The 22,122-nt window shown below is 43.2% G+C and overlaps 1 protein-coding gene across 1 annotated transcript in view; it reads right to left on the bottom strand.

The window, feature by feature from the left end:
* Dnah5 (dynein axonemal heavy chain 5) overlaps positions 1–22,122 on the bottom strand; it is a 247,680-nt gene that overhangs the window by 95,870 nt on the left and 129,688 nt on the right. Inside the window, exons 43-49 of the mRNA XM_045132474.1 lie at positions 20,635–20,876; positions 17,610–17,786; positions 16,435–16,627; positions 15,309–15,451; positions 13,827–13,961; positions 1,105–1,227; positions 80–293 (exon numbers count right to left, since the gene is read on the bottom strand). Of these exons, the coding sequence (XP_044988409.1) occupies positions 80–293; positions 1,105–1,227; positions 13,827–13,961; positions 15,309–15,451; positions 16,435–16,627; positions 17,610–17,786; positions 20,635–20,876 (1,227 nt within the window). The remainder of the gene's footprint in view (positions 1–79; positions 294–1,104; positions 1,228–13,826; positions 13,962–15,308; positions 15,452–16,434; positions 16,628–17,609; positions 17,787–20,634; positions 20,877–22,122) is intronic.

The raw sequence follows: 22,122 nt of genomic DNA, 5'->3' as shown, positions 1-22,122 counted from the left end.
ACACCCCCGGGTGGATATTCTCTCATGGGAAGGCAAGTGAGTGCTCTCCCTCCCCACTGCCCACCGACACCCGTGTTACCAAAGATCTTGTCCACAGAAGCGTCAGAGGGTAAGGTGCAGTTGAAGACAGAGAACTGCCTCTTGAGTCTTTGGGGAATGTCATTGCGTCCACCCCCAGGATGGATCATGGCTGCCAAGAACTGGATGTCCACGATGCTGGTAAACTCCCCAGGCTTCTCTAGGTTATAGAAGCCACTGTGCTCCATCAGCTGCCTTACAATCTCATTAGTGACCTGAGAAAAACAACATCAACCATTAGTATGTCATTCCTTTATGGCCCCAGAAAGCTAACTCTTCTGGAGAAGAGCGTTTATCAAAGCAGAAAAGTCAGACGCCCCCGAGAAGCTCAGTGCGAAGGGCGACCTCCAGGGCTCAGGGAACATTGCACAAGAGGAGCAGCAAGAGTGTAAGATGCACAGGGTGGGGAGGAGTATCCGAGGCATTAATCCCACCCCCAACAAAGACGAACAGGTACACTCAACCCCACAGTTAATAGCAATAACTCCACTGAAGAGAACCCTCAGGAGAATAGCGGAAGGGGAGAGGGAACATAAAAATATAACCTCAAGGGGATATAACCAAAATATGTTCATAGAGTAAAGTTCGAAGGTTAAAAAAATGAATAACATTTATTGGAATTCAAGAATTGCATGTTGAAATGTATATGCATATATTATATTTAAGTGTATTATATTAATATTAATATATTACAAATATATAAGTACATTATATATATGTCATATATATATATATATATATATATATATATATATATATAATTTACTCATCAAAAACAGTCACAATAAGAGCTGGAGAGATGGCTAAGTGGTTAAGGTGCTTGCCTGAAAAACCTAACAACATGGGTTCAATTCCCCAGTACCCATGTAAAGCCAGAGGAACAAAGTGGCACATGCATCTAAAATTCATTTGTAACAGCTGGAGACCCTGGCATACCCATTTTCTCTGTCAACCACTCTTCTATCTCTCTCTGCTTGCAAATAAATTTTTTTAAAAAATTAAAGATGCACAGTAAGATCAATATACCTGATCTCCCCATTCATTGATGACTGGCATGTTCACATCATCAATAAAGACAGTCATCTTCTTGCCTGCAGGAGGGCCATATGTTGTGCCCATGCGTTTATCCACGTAGCTCTCTATTGTCCTCTGCAGGCAATAAGGCAAGAGAAATGACTATGACATCTTCTCTACAACATGATCAAATACTAAAAACACACTACAAAACAACTGAGAAACTCTGAATTATAAGAACTGCTTAGAAAAGTCAAAATGTCTTCCTTAATTCTGAAACGTATTCTTAAAGAACCTAAATTTCTCTGTGTAATGTTTACAACCTTGGAAACTCTGGTTTCATTTAGGATTTAATATGTTATAGTCAGTGAAAATTCTGAATGAATGAGACTCTTCTGACCCTTTCTAAAAATTTATTTTCATCTGATTCTATCTACATGGATGTCTTTTAACCTATTACTTAAAGGTCCCAGAGTGGCAAAAATTTTACCATAATTGAGATATTGTTAAACAGCGTTACTAGGCAAGGAGTTGCTTAGGTCTGTGCTCTGAGCCGTATGGCCTGCCACAAACCGAAAACCACTTTCTTCTCTGAGAAGGACGCCAGTTACTTCCTGCAGCCGGTACGACCCAGGCCCACACAGTGAATCCCTTGTCTTGCTGATCAGTGCTAGAAAAGGAGGTCATATGGTGCTCTTCTAAAATCTTCCTGGCAGTGTGAAAGGAATTTGAAAGGCTTGTGAAAACTGAAGGGACTGAAAGGGCCTCAGGCTCCAGAGAGCGGTGGTGCTCAAAAGATTTTAAAATGAGCCACCATCCAAAACGTTACCTGGCTCCAGCCTTTGTTTTAAAGCAGGTCTCATGACCCAAGCACATGCTCGCTCCAGGAAGAAGACTCTACCAATATCTCCTGTTTTCCAGACCACTGTTATTGCTGTTAATAAATGTCAACTATACTTAAGTTTTTTTTTAAAAAAGTCCCTTAAAACCAACAGAATACCAATTAGAAAAGAGAAAGGGCTTCAACGTTCTCAGACTCCACAAGTTCAAAGTTTTAATGCGCTATGTTCACTGTACCAGCTGAAGAAATCTGTGCGTGATTTTAAATCACATTAGAGATGGTGTGTGCGCATGCAGGGGTAGTGATAGCATCCTGAGACAGAATAAATTCTCCTCCAATCAAAATTGTGTTGTTTCATGACAAAGAGTAAACAAGTTAAAAAAATGATTTTTATAACCAAGTACAACTACAAAATGTCCCAAAATAAAACAAAAAAGCTATAGAACTGTCTCTACAAATCTTAGAAGTAATTGCAAATCATAAGTTTCCATTATCATTTTAATAAATAATAGCCTGAGATGTGAAATTTTTATCATCTTAATGGAAGGTTATGTAAATACATCAGAACTCATTCAATTACAAAACAAATCTCCCGTGAAATTATACAACAGCAGAAAGAACTTCATATTCCCCTGACATAGAGCCACACTGCTTAATGTGCTGGGTTAAATTTAGCTCTGCTTTTCAATGAATTTAAATGCATAAGCCAATTAATAACCTCCTGACAGCCCCCTAAGGCAAGACAGAACCTTCCAGACATCTCCATGTCTATTAATGAGAACTCTGCCACATGAAGATTTTATACCTTGCGTGGTTGGGGGGGGGGGGCACAGGTGGAATAATTAGAATAATAGCGTAATAACCATATACCTGCACTTTCTTCCCTATTATTATGACCCTAATTACTTTGAGGTGACAAAAATGACGAGTATACTATATGTCATGAAAGAGACAAATTGTCAGGAAAAAAAAGTGGGGAAATAAAGCAGCTTGTGAGTGCATAATTAGGATTTGATTCTGTTTTTATAACTGCTATCCATTCAACAGTTATCTAATGAATTTAAAAGCTAAAAAATAGCCACATGCTTGAATGGCATTTTTTAAATTTTTAATTTGTTTAATTAATTTATTTTTATTAATATATTTCATACGGACATGTCATATGTTGGCAGCCTCTTTTCCCTTGTCCCTGCCTCTCTTCCACTGGGGACCCTCCTCAGTGGAGTTGCAGATATTCCCTATGGAGTTGTGGTTTATGCATTGTGGGAGCAGTAGTCAGTTATTTGGGGGAGGAGGGAATTCCTCTGGGCATGATGTCTCAATCTGTGGCTCTTACAGTCTTTCTGCCCCCTCTTCTGCAAAATTCCCTGAGCCATGTTTGGTGAATTTTAAGTCTACCTCAGTGGTGAGCTCTTAGGAGCCTCTGGGTCTTTGCTTTGGTAGATGTTGAGTATCCTCAGGGTCTGATTATCAGGTTCAGCATGGAAGCAAAACTCTTGCCTGTCTCCTCAGTTCCTCTGTGGTTTCAGCTGTGGCTTGGCTGAAGTGTGAGGGGTAGTTAAACTGGCATCTTGAATGAGACTAGAAATGCTTGGACGTCCCACATCATGAAAAGCCACATAAAAAGCTATATGCTCCAAGTAGATATTCTCATTTGTTTGACTAGAGTGAAAAGAGTACAGACATATTTTCCATCTTGTTCCTCTTTCCATCTAAGTTTACGGAATGGTGCTTATAAATATTTAATACATAAGTAATTAGATGTATTGCATCCCGAATTGTCTTTGACTTTCCTCTCTCTCCTCTAACAATATCCATTCAATTGACCACAAATGCTGAGGATTACACTGTGCTCTGATTCCACTCCCACTTCCCATCCTGTTCCAACCCAACCAACCCCCTCCCCCAACTTGAAGAACTACTGCAACTGTTTTCTGTCAGGCACCTCGGATGGCAGTCACGTCTGCCTCTTGACCTCCATTCTCGGCTAACATTGCCTTGCTAAAGGGTGCTGTCGTCCAGCTCAGCTCAGTCCTCCAGGGGTTTGCTTCGGGGGAATTCTGTGAAAGTAGATTTTCCTGCTTCTTTCCCCTAAAAAATCCTTCTATGTCTCACTGTTGTTTTCACGCAAGGTCTTCATTAGCCTCTGCCCAGGTAACAAGATGTACACTACAAAGCGACGCTTGTCTCACCTGCGGGCTTAGAGTGACTGCTATGCACTAGTGGAAGCCCGTTCTAAGCCAAAAGCCTCCCAGGATGAGACTAACCAATGCACACTGTGAACTACTGACTTATTTGAATGATCACCCAGAAGTGTCACTTCCTTCAACTCAACAATTGATTTAAAAAAATAAAACAAAATCTCTAGCACAGGACTGGACTAAGAGCCATTCATGCTTCGTTACTCTCAAATTAAAAAAAAAAAAACAAAACACTGTAGTCAGCATATCATGGTATACAATCTGTCACTGTCATCTGTCATTTCACACATACATGGGAGGCAAATATGAGCCCCAGGCACAGCAGGGACTCTAATAAGCAACAACTAAACTGGAATAGAAATGGAGATGAGCTGAGTTCCCATCCTTCCTTCTAAGACAGGAGGCCTAAATCTAGGGTCAACTGAGTGTTCTGAGACAATTCAGTCTTTACAATTCTTCAACATAATTATAAAATAATCATGAAATTCATGTCAGATACACATACAGTCATCAAGTCCTTTACTATATTCATTTCTATAAATGTCACTAAAGGGCTGGAGAGATGGTTTAGCCGTTAAGCACTCGCCTGTGAAGCCTAAGGACCCCGGTTCGAGGCTCGGTTCCCCAGGTCCCACGTTAGCCAGATGCACAAGGGGGCGCACGCGTCTGGAGTTCGTTTGCAGAGGCTGGAAGCCCTGGCGCACCCATTCTCTCTCTCTCCCTCTATCTGTCTTTCTCTCTGTCTCTGTTGCTCTCAAATAAATAAATAAAATATAAAAAAATAAAAATAAAAAAAATAAATGTCACTAAAGAAATTAACCCCCTTCTGCACGGGGATTTACAATCCTTGGAGTATATCACAAGGGGTACTCATGACATTACCTGCACATAGTCTTGTGCATGTGTTTGTTCCCAGAACCAGAGAAGGGGAATAGCATTGCAGTGGAGGGGAGCCAACAGGCTCTTATATGACTGGGAAGCCTGTGTGTTGCCAAGCTCTGGGATTCACCACTTATTGGCATAACCATGTCTATGAGTGGGGCATGTGTATCCCAGAATCTGGGTGATCTGCATGTCTTTACACAATGGCTCTCACTGGGATGGAAGGAAGGTAAGGCTACAACTTTGCCCACTTAGCACCTGTGTGAGTTCATCTGTCACAGTATTTCTGGCTCATGGCCAAGAATCAAGTAGGTACCTAAAGATATCCAAGTTACGTGAGATAATCGCATTCTGGGTGGTATGGCCATAGACTGGGGTTGAAGGACACTAAGAAATGAAGCTGGAGCTTAGATGGAAGCCATCTCCCTTGCCCAAGAGCTGCCACAGCGCAGGAAGGCACTCTGCAAACTGCTGGGGAAGAGAAGTCATCAACAGTCAAAGGAACAGTGATCCTGAAAAGTACAAAACCACCAGCCCAGTGGAGAGGTACCCCCCTCCCTTCCACCCCCCCCACCCACCCCCACCTCCCCCCCCCCCCCCCCCCCCCCCCCCCCCCCCCCCCCCCCCCGTGCAACAGCAGAGCAGCAGTTACAGGGCAATCAGCCGCTCCCTGCCTGGGCAAGAGCCCCTGCTCAGAAGGAGGAATTCACACCAGTGTGAGAGCAGAGCAGCAGTTATGGGGTAATCAGCCCCTCCCTGACTGGGTAAGAGCCACTGCTCAGAGAGAGGGAATTCACACCAGTGTGAGAGCAGAGCAGCAGTTATGGGGTAATCAGCCATTCCCTGACTGGGTAAGAGCTCCTGCTCAATGGGAGGGAATTCACACCTGAAACCAAGGATTAAGTCAAAAACCTGTGGTTTTGAAGAACATGGGCCCTAGCAGACGCTTCTACTGTTCTTTGTCTAAACAAAACATTATGCTCATCAAACAGTCCTGTAAGTTTGTATGTGTAAGTCCTTGTCGTAATGCGGTTCTCACTTTTGGTTAAAGAACCTTCTTTTAAAAGATGGTTGCTAGTATCAGAGAGACCCAAGTCTCATCAACATGACAAGAAGAAGAGAAAGTTCAGGGATTAGCACTGGACAATCACCTCTCTTGTATCTTCCAGGGCTCGTGAAACATTGCAGAGGTTGTCATAGGAGGAATATGAATGCTGCACTCACTGGCAGGCTGAGAAGCTTTTCTGTGGAGATGGAGGCAGTCACTGGGAAGACTCAGTGCTCATCAAGGTGGAAAACAAAAGGCTGTTGATTGTTCAGCCCTAAAGCAGGCTCCTGCCACATCATCTATGGCTCAGGGAGCATTGCAATAGAGGGGCAGAAAGAAGATAAGCGCCATAGGGCATGTGGGCATGCTCTGGGGCACTACCCTCCCCACATAACCTGACTGGTGCATTCATGATCCCACAGTAGTTACCAATACCCCCACAAGACCAACATAGCACATCAACATTTTGACATAGAAAATGGAAGAGGACAAAAGGAATAAGAAAACCAAACAAAGGAAGGACTACCTTAAAAGAAGAGGGTCCCCTGAGGATGGACAGTGGGGGGAAAAGGTCATAAGAAGGATAAGGGACAGGAACATAACCAACTTGCTCTATATTCATAGATGAAATTTCTCAATAAGTGATATGTAAATAATTTAGAATTGATAGATGCACACATATATGTATATACACTCTACAGAGGATTAAATATAAATGTGATGTGAGAAGCTTAATTCATTATACAAATATAAAGACATTTTATTATTTATGTCACTAGTATTCAAACACGTAAGTCATTTGTCATAAATAGTGCATACAATTAAATTCAAATCTAAATCTACTTGAATTTCATTTTTTACATGTGTACTATTACTAAAATGTAAAAATGGAGAGGCTATACTTTGCATTTTAAAAATCTACTCCTTAAATAATATCTTCACATTTTATTGCAATTTACTAAAACAAAATGAAACATCTTACATTAGTAATATCTAAAATGCTCCTTGGTGATTCTAAATTGTAAAAATGAAACTGAAATAACATGAAAATACAAGAACACATATCCAGATGCTGAAAATGAAGTGAGTGCACTAAGTGATAAATCAGTCCTGTGCATGTTACACCGGGGAAATAAAAGCCACAGGCAGGAGCTGGTGTGAATCCTAAGAAGCACAGGGAAGGGCGAGGGAAGGAGGCTGGTGTGAGTCCTGAGAAGCACAGGGGAGGGGAGGGAAGGAGTCTGGTGTGAGTCCTGAGAAGCACAGGGGAGGGGAGGGAAGGAGGCTGGTATGAATCCTGAGAAGCACAAGGGAGGGGGAGGGAAGGAGGCTGGTATGAATCCTGAGAAGCACAGGGGAGGGGGAGGGAAGGAGGCTGGTATGAATTCTGAGAAGCACAGGTGAGGGGGAGGGAAGGAGGCTGGTATGAATTCTGAGAAGCACAGATGAGGGGGAGGGAAGGAGTCTGGTGTGAGTCCTGAGAAGCACAAGGGAGGGGAAGGGAAATGGCTTTGAGATTATTCTCTGCCACCAACCAGTTGTTGGAATTTACATAGTACAAAAAACTCTTTGCACTGGCTGCATTAATATGAACACTTAAACCTGACATTTTTAGAGTGCTTTTTTATCTGTTAGGATTCTCCTCTTGAAATGCTCTGGGAAGTCAAGAGTCTCTATAACTGGAAGGGGGTTGCCAGAGGCAAATAACAGGTTGGAAGGGGCTTCAAGTATCTCCTAGTTCCTATGTCAGAACAGTGTATCTGCACTTACTCATTTTACAGAGTAAGCTTTTGCTTACAATTTCTTATAGACAAGGGGCTCTGAATCCAGAAAGGATGTCAAAAAATATTTTAGGCTTTATGATTTTTAAACTTTATGTTAAAAAATATCTTCTTACAAAGAAACTGAAAAGATTACTGTTGTATTAGAACTACTTTAGGATTAATTTTGGAAGAGTCCAGTCTTTTAGAAATTCCCTTAATTTTCACTTTTCCATCTTTTCATTTTTTTGGATTATTTAGATTTCTAAAGGCATAGATGACTTTGAGAAGGGGGGATTAAAACAATAGTAGTTTGAGTACAATACGTCACTTTTCTTAGCCAAAAGGGGATTCATTGTAGGTATCATTTCTTGCCCATACTAGACATTGTTGATAGTAATGGGAGAGGCCACTATAAGAATTAATTTGAAACAGTGAAGTAAATTGAACTGTCGCAGACATAGATGGAAACAGAATCCTGCCACTGACAAAAGATGCTGAAATGACAACATGGGGAAAAACAAAGGGAACCTTTATGAAAACAGCCTGGCAATAACAGTGTTCCTGGTTTGACAGTATGCCACCATGGCAACTGGCAGGAGACCTCAATATCTACTTTTCATCTACGGTTTCAATTTGGTTGTGATCCAGATGAGTGTGAGACGCAGAGACAAATGCTGTGCTCCAGCAGCCCTATTTAGTATGAATGACTGAAAATTATAGTGAGAATGTTAATTACAGCAGTTTGGCTAATTGAAAGCTTTCTCAAACTAATGAGTCTTGCTTGGTAGAGGGCCTCAATGCTCAGCAGTCAGAGTGGGCATAGGCATGGGCATGGCCTGGGCATGGGGCAGCAGATGGTGCTGTAATGCTCAGAATAGAACAAAAGAAGTGTGCAGGGACTCCTGGTGACAGTGAGGGAAATGGGGAACCAGAATGATGCAGGTAAAACAGGACTGTATCAGAGTAAAGGACCCCAAAGAAGACAGACTTCTGCTTTCAATGCTTGCTCTGTTATTCTTGTAGTTACTGTCCTTAAATACGGTAGTACATCTAGACATTTATTATACAGTTTATGAATATATACACTAATCAAAAACCAAGTTCTCTATATAGCACATAATTTTCCACGGGATCAATAAACCTCTCATGTTAAAGCGACATAGATCACAGATGCTTTATACCTCACAGGGGCAAATACCAGAGTTGTTAGCAAAACATCAGTGATAGGGCCTTGTTCTGTAACAAAGAAACTGGCTGTTTTCTAGCAGTGGATCCTGTTTGGAAACCTTTAAACCAGTGGGACTTACTGAGTAATGGGAATGTCATTGTCATTCAACAAACTCCTCAGGTTGTGAAAGGATCGTTTTCATATGAGTCTTCAAGCACATGCCAGGAAGAAAACGTGGTGGGTGAGGGCGGGGGGCAGTCTATGTCACAGGAGATCATCTGACCTTCTGGGAGGAAAAGGAACTTGGAGATAAGTCAATCATAATATGGTCAATGATTTGGTTAACTGTGCTTATGAAATGACACTCCAATAAAAGCTTAAGATGGGGCTGGAGAGATGGCTTGGCAGTTAAGGTGCTTGTCTGTGAAGTCTAAGGACCCATATTCTACTCTCCAGATTCCACATACACCAGATGCACAAAGGTGAGGCTCATGCAAGGTGGCGCAAGCATCTGGAGTTCTATTTCAGTGGCTGAGGCCATGACATGTCAATTCTCTTCCTCTGAAAATAAAAAAATAAAAGTAAATAAAAAACTTAAGATGCTAAAGCTATGGCGGGCTTCCTGGTCTATGAAAGAGATGCTGCGTCTGGATAGTGAGGACAGGGAAGGTTTACATTTGAGACCCTCACTTATTTTGCCTTATATACCTTTTCTTTTGGCTATGTATCCATTATAGGAAAATGATAATAGTAAGCAGAGCACTTCCCTGAACTCTGTAAATTCTTCTAGAAAGTTAGCAAAACTAGAAGTGTCAAAAGACAACTGAAGTTGTAGATGCTCAGTCACAAGTGGCCTGGAAACCCCTGAGCGTGTGGGGCGGGGGGGAGTTCTGAAGTAAGAACTCAGAGCAACTCTGAGTTAGTTAGCAGATTTATATCACAGACCTAAAGATTTACTACAGTCTCAAGAAGTTTGGAGAGCTAGATAACTACCACACATACTGAGAAAAGCCACACTTTGAATTTTAAAGCCCTTCATCCTCAAATAAGGCTATAATTATAACTCTTAAAGAGTTCTAAAGTAGACAACAAAATTTCTTTAAACATGAAACAGAATCAAATGTATATGTCTAACCTTAGCAGGTAATCGACCTGGGATAAGTTAATGTACTGTTCCCACAGACAAAAATGCCACAGCTGAGTGTCTATAATTTGGAGTTGACATTTCATCCAGCCCTTCCCTCTAAGATGCTGTATAATAAATGGCATTCATTTGACAGAAGGCTAGCCAGTATTGGAAATGCCATCTCCAACAGAGGAGTATAATGAAGTTGACGGTCTTATTTAGAAATTTAATCAATGGTCTTAGTGTATTGGCACTCTGCTGTCACCAATTAAATTAAGTGATAAAAAGTCATGACTTCACCATGCCCTCAACAATTTCAATTGAGCTGATATTTCCATTTAAGTAGGTAAAGAACAACAAAGTTCATCCAAAGAAAGTTTGATGAACTTGGGTTTCCTTAAATATTTCCCTTCTATTTACTTCCTATAAGGATCATTTTTGATAATTTATTTATTGGCATTCTAATAAAAATGTAAGAGTTCAACTTATTGAGGCATGGGCTGACACTGAGTTTCCTCCCTCTGGGCTCAATAAGCCCAAGTCACTTTGTACCAGGATAAAAAAAAAAATCCAGTCAGCCATTGCAAACCCTGATCAATCCTGGGAATTTTACTGAGAAAGGCAATGCAAACCTAAGGTCTTATTCTGTCACTCTGATGTGACATGATGGGTGTGGCACAGGATGTTAGATCAAGGAAATTCAAGACAATGTCTCAATTTAAGAAACAGAGTTTACTCAAAAGGGCCCTTGCTGAAACTAAGAAAAATTGGCAAAACATGCAAGGATGCTGTTTTCTTGGTGAACCGGATACCAGCACAAGGGGGAAGGAGATCAATACAGAAAAAAATCAACACCTACCAAATCAGAGAGCCAGAGCCTCAGAGGCCCCCAACACCTCATCACTGAAGCAGACCAAAAATTAACCCAACATGGCTCAGGGAAATTTTGCAGTAGAAAGTATGTCAGAGCCACATGTTGTGCAGAGACATTTCTCCTACCCATAACTGTGGGCTAACTCCACAATGCATGACCATATACCTCAACAATGAGGGGCTAAGGGGGGGAGTAGGTCACGGATGAGCCTAATAATGGTACCAAACTGCCTGTATTTGCTGAACAGAAAACTAATTAATAACAAAAGAAAAAGAAAAAAAGTTTAGTAAAGTTCTAAAAACCTAGACTGGGAAAACTAGCCTTGAAACTAGGACAGGTCAGGGTTCTTCCATGAGAAAGCCCTGGAGTAGAATTGTGGGGATGTGGATATGCCAAGAATGAAGAAAGGAAAGATTTGTAAAGCACACCTTTAGATAGTCACACCCTTGGATTCAAGAAAGATCCATCAAATAGCTGATTCCATGGCAGAGATGAGCTACTCCTAGCTCAGCAGTGAGGACCCAGGTGAAACCCCAGAGAAACTGGCCAGATGAGCAAAAGTGCTGCTTCCACGGCAAGCCTGACAACGTGTGCTGGGTTGATGCAGACAGACACTGAGGAGACTCAAAATGCACTGAAGCAGAGATCCAGAAGCTGCTGAGAGACCAATCAACACTAAAATACACTTAAGAAACACCCACCAAGATTCAGGGAATTTTGCAGAAGAGCGGGCAGAAGGAATGTAACAGCCACAGGCTGGGAGGGAACATCCAGAGGCGCTGACCCCCAGCAATGGCTGACCGCTGCTCTCACAACTCACAGCCTACAACTCCTGGTGGACACCAGAAATCCCACTGAGGGGGCCTCGGTGGAGTGGAGACGGGGGGAGGGGAACGGTGGTCCCAACGCATGACGTGTCCAAGCAAAGTTTCAAGTTAATAAAAAACACGACTCTGGGGAGATTGCTCAGTGAGTAAGAGTGCTTACTGCACAAATGCGGGCCTGAGACAGCCTGAGTTCGATTCTCCAGGATCCACATAAACAGCTGGGTGTGACCACGCACGTCTGTAACCCTAGTCTGTGGAGAGCAGAGTGCAGTATTGCTGGAGCTCATGAATACTAACGTTCCACATTCAGAGAGAGATTCAATTTCGAAGAAGCACGCATATTACCTGAGTAAATGATAGAGAAGGACACCTGCCAGGCGCCACTGCCTTCCATGCTCCTGCAAGCACATCTGTGCAGACATATGCATACGCCATGCACACTTCACTGCACATGTACCACATACTACACGTGCAAATGAAAAATTGAAGATGGGGCTAGAGAGATGGCTTGGCAGTTAATGTGCTTGCCTGTAAAGCCAAAGGATCCAGATTTGATTCCACAGGACCCACATAAGCCAGACACACAAGGTGGTGCAGGTGTCTGAGTTTGTCTGCAGTGGCCATTAGCTCCCTCTGCCTCCCTCTCTCAAACAATACATAAACAAAAATAAGATATTTTTAGATAAAATTAAAAAATAACAATGACTCCAAAATCGCTGATTTAAGGGCCCCCAAAAAGGAAAACAGGATTTTGCATGCTCAAAGAGTTTGGTAGTTTTTTTTCTAATTCAGAAAAGTTTTGTTTTGTTTTGTTTTGTTTGACATTTTGGTTGTATGAGGGGGCTTCATTATGACACTTCCATACACGATCTTAATCAGCCCTTCCACTACTCTCTCCCTCCCGCTCTCCTTCTATCTTTTTCCCTCTCACTCCATTCAAGTCCACTTCTTGTTTTCATAAACTTGCCCTCCCCTGATCCCTCATGTAGAGAATATGTGACGTCTGTCCTTCTGAGTGTGACTCCTATAACTCACATGATGATCTTCAGTTCCGTCCATGTTCATTCTGCCTCGTGGCTGACTAAGGCTCCATTGCATATGGACACCCCGTGCTCTGTGCCCCCATCTGCTGAAAAGCACCTGGGCTGGTTCCAGGCTCCAGTGTGCAAGTTTGTAATCAGAAGGCAGACTTGGATTCACCTGGGCATATTCGCAGGGCTGGCATGGGGAGGTCATGTGGAGGTTCGACTCCATGCTGACCATTGGGGCTGCACTGACTTACATCCCCGCACGCAGTGTTCGAGGTTGCCCCCTTGCATCCTCACAGACATCTGTTGTCATTTGTTTTCTTGCTGATACCCACGCTGGCTGGGGTGAGAGACAATCTCAAGTAGTCTTGCCCTGCAGTTCTCTAATTCCTAAGCATACTGAACCTCTCCTCAGGAATGGTCATTTATACTTTGTCCCTTGAAAAGCATCAGCTCAGCTCATTTCCCCATTTGCTGGTTGGATTATTTATTCTTTTGTGTTTAATTTTGAGTTCTTTGCAGGTTGTAGATATGAATTCCCTGCATAAATAAGCAAGGATTTCTGCATCCAGCAGTTGGCCTCTTCACTCCATTGCTTCTTTTGCTGTGCAGAAGCGTTTTAATTTCACGTAACCCCATTTGCCCGTGCTCTCCAGTTTTCCTGAGCTACCAGAGTCCTGTTCAGAAAGTCACTGACTTTGGCTAGACTTTGAAATGCTGTCTGGCTTTTCTACATAAATATTTTAAACAGCACTGAGTCGCTGTAGCATATTATGTCACTGCCTTATTTCTCCATAATTTAAGATTATACAGCACAGAATAACTAAAAAGAAACCGAATTAGAGTAATGTTGATAATGGAAGACATATTTGGAAGTACTTCCTAGCTGTGGATGTTTACAAGGGGTCCAACGGACAGGGGCGAAAACTCATCATAAGCCTGAGTCTAGTAGGCGACAACACCGTGGAGCCAGTACCTGAAACATCAGCGGCGTGGTCGCAGAAGAAAAGTTCAGACTCTTCACCATGTGACTTTCGGGGTCATATTTTGACATAAATCCTTTGATGATGACAGTTTTAGCTGTTCCTTGTTCACCAATTAACAAAACAGCCTAAAACAGAGGAGTGCAGAAAGAAAAGAAACGAGCAATCATGCGGGCTGCGTTGCACACGCCGGCTCACGTGTTGAAGTGTTGAACCTCAACATCTGCAAACGTGACTTATTTGGAGACAGGGGCTGTAGAGAGATGATTCAAGGTTAGAATGTGCCTACTCCTGTCTCACAAGTGACCTCACACAAAGAGGAAAAGGATGCACAAAGAAGCCGCAGAGATACATGCACACACGGAAAGATCACTGGATGGCTGGAGGGATGGCTTAGCGGTTAAGGTGTTTGCCTGCAAAGCCAAAGGACCCAGGTTCGATTGCCTAGGACCCACATTAGCCAGATGCACACATCTGGAGTTCATGGCTGGAGGCCCTAACACGTCCATATTCTGTCTCTCTCTCTCTCTCTCTCTCTCTCTCTCTCTCTCTCTCTCCTTCCCTCCCTCTTTTTCTGTCAAATAAATAAACATAAATAAATATTAAAATATATATTTTTAGAAAGATCACTGGAGGTTCTGCAGGCCAAGGAGAGAGGCCTCTGAGGAGACCAACCTGGACAACAACTTCATGCTGGACTTTCAACCTCCAGAACTGTGAGGAGAGAAATGGCTATGTTTTGAGCCACTGGGCTTTGGGGTCTTGTCATAGCAGTCCTAGCAAACAAAACAAGACCAAAAGGGAAGGATTTCTCTTTGCAAAGAATAAGCCAAAATTTACTTTTTCTCAACTAATGTGTGAGAAATAATAGGCTATTGAAAACATTAGGTCATCACTGAGGAGTAATAAAAGGAGTGAGCTCATTTAAATAATATTTTCATTAATTTCAAACAGAAAGAGAAATTCAAAACTCATCAAAATGCTAAAAATAAGTGACTGTGGAGTGTTCAGTACTAAATGAGACATCTCTAGCACATTCTCAAGGAACATTGCAGAAAAGGGGGGTAGAAAGAATGTAAGAGCCAAACGATGGGGAAGGGAGCTTTGGAAGGTTGTCTGCAGGTGAAAAAGTGGCCGTCGCATTCATGACTCCACAACGACTATTGTTACCTGCACGAGGCCCACACAGTATCAAGCCCATCGATGTGTCCTCACGCATGATGGAGGATAAAGAAACAGGACAGCAAAGTAGAAGAGAAATTAGCTGAAAGAAGAAGGGTTCAGTGGAAAGGGAGCAGGAGAGAGGGGACAACAGAAGGTAATGAGAAGAGATTGTGATCATATATTATGTAGATATATGAATAGTGTCAATTAAAATTTTTTAGAAATTAAAAATATATGCAGGATGTTTTAATGTTTTCAACTGGCCATGTGAAATGTGTTGTGTTTAATGAGTAATAAAAAAAAAGTCATACCTTGCCTTGCTTAGCGATGGTTTTAATTAAAAAGTCAGTCCTCACGTTGTCAACATTTGGAACCAGGATGGAGCTGTATTCTGGGGTGCTGTCGGGTGGATACACGAACTCCTGCGTGCGCGTGCTCCAGTGCATCCAGTTACCTGAGGTGAGCAGAGGTCTGTCAACAATGTACCTCCCACTCCTAAGGAGCAGACAGCCTGGAGATCCCAGACAGTCCCCCTGAGCTTCCCCTCAGCACCATCACAGAGCGCAGTGCACCCCCGCCTAGCCCGGTCAGAACCTCCCAGGCGCCGGCTCTGAAGCCGAGTATTAAGACACAGCACAAAGTGCCTTAGAAGTCCTTTCTTAGTACCTAAGTTTTCAACAATATAGTAATTATTACAGAACAGAACGGTAGTATGCATCTCACACAAACAGAACAATAATAGTGCCTACCTAAAATCATTTACCATTGTTAAATGTCAAACTTCACAAGCCTTTTATTAGGTAAAGGACACTAAGCTGGCATGAACATATAAACTCATTTGAATTACTTGATTCATATGTGTATATACTGCCCATTCATGCACAGATGTATATTTTAAAAAGCTAGATATACATAGATAATTAAACAGCCAATGTAGGTAGATGCAGACATCTATATTTGGTTTGAAGATATACTTCAGACTGTAATTTTTGCAAATCGCCAATTCATTCTTTTCAATCTGATTTAAGTCACTCAAAGTTCAATGGACCATCAAGTTTTCAAGAAAAAATTGTATTTGGAACACAACGTAAAGCTTTATAAAAAGAAAAAAAAAAGGGCTGGAGAGATGGCCTAGCGGTTAAGCGCTTGCCTGTGAAGCCTAAGGACCCCGGTTCGAGGCTCAGTTCCCCAGGTCCCATGTTAGCCAGATGCACAAGGGGGCGCACGCGTCTGGAGTTCGTTTGCAGAGGCTGGAAGCCCTGGCATACCCATTCTCTCTCTCTCCCTCTATCTGTCTTTCTCTCTGTGTCTGTCGCTCTCAAATAAATAAATTAAAAAAAAAAAAAAAGATCATCGGCTGTCTTTACACTTGAGGACTTCGGCAGAGACTTTCGACTGACGCTTCGCGTAGGAAAACGCGCGGGCTGGAGCTCTCACCGTGGGCGTCCACGTAGAAGTCGAACATGGGGTCCCCCGCGGGGGGCAGCGGCAGCGCGGGCTCCTGCCGGGAGCGCAGCCAGAGCTCCAGGCGCCGGCGGCCGTCCAGCTCCAGCGCCGCGCCCACGCTCCACATCAGCGCGAACACGAACAGCCGCCCCAGGTGCTCCGCGCGCACCTCCACGGCCTGCTCCTGAGGACGCGAGACACAGCCTTGCCATCCCGTCACCCTATGCGTTTTACATGCAGGTTTATATATATTTATATAGTATATATGCTTGCAGTGTGTGTGTCCATATACTTACTTATATGCCTGTGTATATGTATGTGCATACATATATATATATACATACACATACACACACATACATACATACATGCATACATATATATGTTTATGAGAGAGAAAGAGGCAGAGAGAGGAAGGAAGAGAATGAGCTCGCCTGGGCCTCCAGCCACTGCAAAGGAACTACAAGATGCATGCCTTTATCAAAACTGCTCAAGCCCTGAGTGGTGGCGGACGCCTTTAATCCCAGCACTAGGAGGGCAGAGGTAGGAGGATCGCCATGAGTTCGAGGCACCCTCAGACTCCATAGTGAACCCCAGGTCAGCCTGGGGTAGAGTGAGACCCTACCTGGAAAAACAAACATACAAAAAAATTGCTCAAACAAATTTAAAAAAAAAAAGGAGGGATACGCAACTGGTTGCGTTGAGGAAATGGAGGCTGTGTGTTTCGATGACTTTTGTTAACCGCCAATAACTAAGTTCAAAATGCATGGCTTGGGGCTGGAAAGATGGCCCCGAGTTGAAGGCGCTTGAAGCTAAGAAGCTGAGTTCGATTCCCCAGTACCCACACGGAGGCAGATGCGCAAGTGGTGCCATGTGTCCCGAGCTCACCTCCAGGGGCTGGAGACCCTGGTGATCCCATCCCCTCTGTCTCTCTTCTGTCTCTGTCTGTTGGTAAATAATTTATCTTAAATGCATAGGTTCACTCGAGAGGAGAGACAGAGAGAGAGAATAGAGAGGGGGAGGCTGGGAAGGAGGAAGGAACAAAAAGCAGGGTCCATGCTTCAAAGATCTCCTGTCCCCCATTCCACCTCCACGGCCTCTCACCAGAGCTCGATCCAAACACGACGCTCTGCCCGGCATCCCTCGGGAGGAAGGCGGCCACCCACCTTGGGAGGGATGAGACCTTGCAGCATGTGCACGCTCTGCGTGACCACGAAGGCCTCCAGCACCTCGGTCTTGTGCTCCAGGCTCTGCACGCTGAAGCGGTACAGGTCCGGGAAAGACTCTGCGTACAGCTGGCGCAGGGTGTCCGCCTCGGCGGGAGGGCGCGTCCTGAGAAAACCCTGTCAGTTCACAGTCGTGGGTTAGTGAAACCCCAGGAAAATGACCCGAGGGGACAACTGTTTTTACAAAACCCGGATGGAGGAGCCTGGACAGACGGCTTAGCCGTTAAGGCGGTTGCCTGCAAAACCTAGCCACTGGAGGACCTGGTGCGTCTATTCTCTTGGTCTCTCTCTCCTCTCTCTCTCTCTCTTTCTCTCTCTCTCTGTCTGCCTGCAAATAAATAAATAAATAAATCTTTTTTAAATCTTCCATCTGGGTGTGGTGACACACATCTTTACTTCCAGTACTCAGGAGGCAGAGGTAGGAGGATCGCCGTGAGTTCGAGGCCAGCCTGAGACTTCATAGTGAATTACAAGACAGCCTGGGCTAGACTGAGACCCTACCTCGAAAAACAAAAACAGAAAAAGAAAAATCTTCCAAACACCTGTGAGGTAGGGAGTACCATTACCCCTCTCTTAACCCATCTGTGTGGGACAAGTTGGTGAGATGGCTGGACCAGAATTCACATCAGTCTGGCTACAGCCACCCTAGCTTAGTGGGGCCTCCTCAGCACAGGTGTGGAAGCAGTCTTCAAAACCAAGGAGGCGTCGCCAAGGAAGTAGCCGAGCACACAAAGCAAAATAAATCTCAGCAAAAGAAATCCACACTCAGATTTTTAGACCCAGAAACAAAAGTTTATCGCAATGGGTTATTTCCTTGATTTTTTTGTGTTTATTTATTTATTTAAGAGAGAGAGAGACAGATAGAGAGAGAAAGAACAAGCACTCCAGGGCCTCCAGCCACTGCAAACTCCAGATGCATGTGCCACCTTGTGCATCTGGCTTACGTGGGACCTGAGGAACTGAACCTAGGTCCCTGGGCTTTTATAGGCAAGACCATCTCTCCAGCCCAAATTCCTTGATTTGTTTTTTCTAACTTAAGACATTAAGCAATGTAGGGAAATATTAAAGGTATTCAGGGGAAAAAAATGAACAATTTAGACGTTTGAGGAGCCTAATTTAAGAAAGTTCATGTCATTTATAACAAAATGGCACTCAAAACGTCTTTTCCAACGCTGGAGATGCAGTCCAATGCCTTGCACTGGCTGAGTGAACACCTGCATTGAGCAGCATCCCCAGCCCACAGCAAGTTCTCCTCGGTCGAGAGGTCAGCTCATTCCTCAATTCAATCTCCCAAAGAAGTAATTAAGGATTCAGAACAAAAGTGAAAAAACATTAATTCTGAATTATTCATTAATTCATGAATTTACTATGCTTCTGCACTTTTGAGAGGAGGGAACAAAAGAAAGAAAGAAAGAAAGAACAGGTCACCAGCAGCCTCTCTGAAGGTGGAAGAACCCACCCACACGCGCTGTGAACTCTGCCTTCAAGCAGCTCTCAGGGCCGCCTTGTCCTGCTCTGACATTCCCAGTCTGATTCGCCAGGAGTCTTGCTTCTCTTTCCTAATCCTGTCCAAGAGGATGCTGCATTGTTTAAGAGCACATCAAATGTTACTAGGGATGCATACCAGCCAGGTGAAGTCCAGACAGGCTAACATCAACACTCACGTTATTATGCAAACTTGCAACGTTCATTACTGCGTAGAGTACAAATATCTTTTTCAAGATATTCATCTCTATTATCTATAGGAAACTGAAGTGTTTTGGAAAAATTGCATAAATGGAATTCACTTGGAGTTTGTTTGATCTGTGGTCATTAAGCACAACTACATGAAGATCTCTGAGTCTCCCAACCCCCTCCTCCCAAGAGATCCTGGTTTGGTAAGTTAGGATCTGATCCAAAAACACCTGCACTTTTAAAAATCTGTCACTGATGATTCCTTTTGTAAACTACGGTCAAGAATCCCTATGCTTGGTTTTATTTAATAGAAGATCTCACTGCAAAATGTGAAATCTTAAGGAGTTGACTTGGTGACACATTCAATGAGGTCAGAGCTGTTTTGCTGTCTAATCTTCTCCTTCCACCCCCACATGATACCAAATCTAAACTCATTTGCAGCCAGAGCCATGCAGTTTTTGTAAAGACATTAATAAGACTTAGGATATCCCCACATAGAAATAAATACAAAAATTTAACAGAAACAGAGAATAACTAACTTGTTTAAATCACTTAAATTAGGAAATAAAATCAACTTCAAAGGATGTGTGTGTGTGTGTGTGTGTGTGTGTGTGTGCACATATACATGTATGTATACATGTAAATGTAGGAATTTAAATATCTGATCAACTATATCAGAAAAGATTTGTTATATGGCTTATCCAGTAATTTCTTTTCTTACATCACAGTATTGATTTAGCAAAATGTATAAGCATAGAGTACATTCAAATATAATCCAATTCTAATCAACATATTATAGAATATATTGGTAAAAATGAATTGAAGAGATATCATATGAAATACAACTGCAAATTTAAATGTAATACTGTGACTACTAAATCTCATAAAAATTCCTATATGTAATTTTAACAAATTGTCTTCAAGTTAATATTTCATGATGATTGTTCCCAAACCTTATATAAACAAGTACCTTTTAAAATGCCACAAGTCCCTCAAGTGATCAAATTAAATTTTACTTATTCAGTCCTCAGACACAGTGTGGCAGGATTATTGATTCTCGTCAGCCTGGCAATTACCTGGAAATCGCAGTTCTACAGTGATTAGAATAGGGCTGGAGAAGCCTGTGAGGAGCAATCAGGGTCTGAACAACCCGGGTCCTTCAAGGGTCTTCCATAAACATTAGCACAAAGAGGCAATCATGCTACCAGCTTCAGCAGAATGATCACACACGCTCAAAGAATGCTAAAGACCACTTCCTCTCTCATTATACCAAAGAAGGGTTTGATCATACCTCAAGAATGGGACTCCAATCAAGGATAGAAGAACTCATGAAAACCATTCCATTTCTTGAGACGGTGGCAGGAGAGGCATTGTCAATGTTATGCGGCTCGAAAACTATCTTGCAGTTTGGAGCCATGGGGATCCGGTCACCATTGGCCAGGGTTAAAGTTCTATTATCATCCAAAACGGAGTTCAGATTCTCAATCCAGATGGCGTCAACTGGACCATCAAGAACTATCCAGATGTGTTCCCCTGCAATGCCACCGAGGAGAAAGTGCACATGGTGCCGGTGTAAGTAGCTAGGAAGCACTAGAATTTTATGTGATTTCCGTTAGATTTTAGGTAAAGATTTGGTCTCAGTGATGACTAAGTCCTATGATACATAGGGTGGTCTAGGTTCCTTATGTAGAACTACATGAAGACCAAAGTCAAGTCATACCTTAATGAAACAAATATTCATTATACTTTTGCATGTGTCAACACCGGTCTAGAGCCTAGGAACAGGATGATAAATAAAAGCATCGTCTATCTGCAGCGGGCTTACAGTCCATGGGGTACAGATGACAGAAAAACAATTCAAAACCAAAGCACCATAACATGACAGGACGGTGTTGGACATGAGGGGTCAGGGGAAGAGGTCACACGGACAATAGAGTGACGAAAGTGTCACGACCCTGGAGCAGGAAAAACTGGCCATGCAAGGGACTGAGTGCTTTTGTCCCTTCAAAGTTAGAAGGTTGAATCACATGACTGATCCAGTAATGTCTATATTATATTTAAATCACTCCAAGGTGATGGTCTAGGAGATGGGACCTTCAAGAGGTGATGAGGCCATGCAGGAGGAACCCTCACAAATGAGGTTAGCACTCCTCTACAGGAGAGAGCTCCCTCTCCTTTTTGGCTCTGTGTGGATACAGCAGCCTACAACCTGGAAGAATTTTCCAGGACCCTGTTGCTGGCATCCTGGTGGCAGACATTCAGCCTCCCTCGGAATCTACGAAAAGTAAATGTCCCCTGTGCCCAAGCACTCCATCCTCGTCCTGTGTCATAACAGCCTTAAGGGACCCGAGAATGTGCTCAAGACCATGAAGCCAAACCTGCTGGCAAGGCAAGGAGGAGGCAGCACATGAGTCCCGTAGGAAAGGCAGCAGGAGGGCCAGGGGACGGGCAGGAGGGTCGGAAGAGCGTGAGGAAGGTTGGAAAGGTGGCACGAGGGTAGGGAGGGTGGCAGGCAAAGCTATGACATAAATTCTGGTTTCCATGCCAATATCTAACGCAGAGCCCAGCAGAGTTGAATTGGAAGCTCAAGAGAGAAGGCAGAACTCGAGATTAGGATGTGGAAGTCCACAGTTTGGAGACGCCATTTAAAGTTAAGAGGCTGGGTATGTCTCTTCTGGATAAGAAGTCTAGAGAGAGAAATAAGGGATCTGGGGAAGGGGCAATGACACATTGAGACTTCTGCTAGAGTCTCTGTTCTTAGCTCATCTCTCCTCCATCC

Source organism: Jaculus jaculus, chromosome 13, assembly GCF_020740685.1.
Source record: "Jaculus jaculus isolate mJacJac1 chromosome 13, mJacJac1.mat.Y.cur, whole genome shotgun sequence".
In the NCBI taxonomy this organism is placed as follows: domain Eukaryota; kingdom Metazoa; phylum Chordata; class Mammalia; order Rodentia; family Dipodidae; genus Jaculus; species Jaculus jaculus.
Note: the sequence above shows the minus strand (reverse complement) of the source record. Positions and strands in the feature narration are given on the sequence as shown.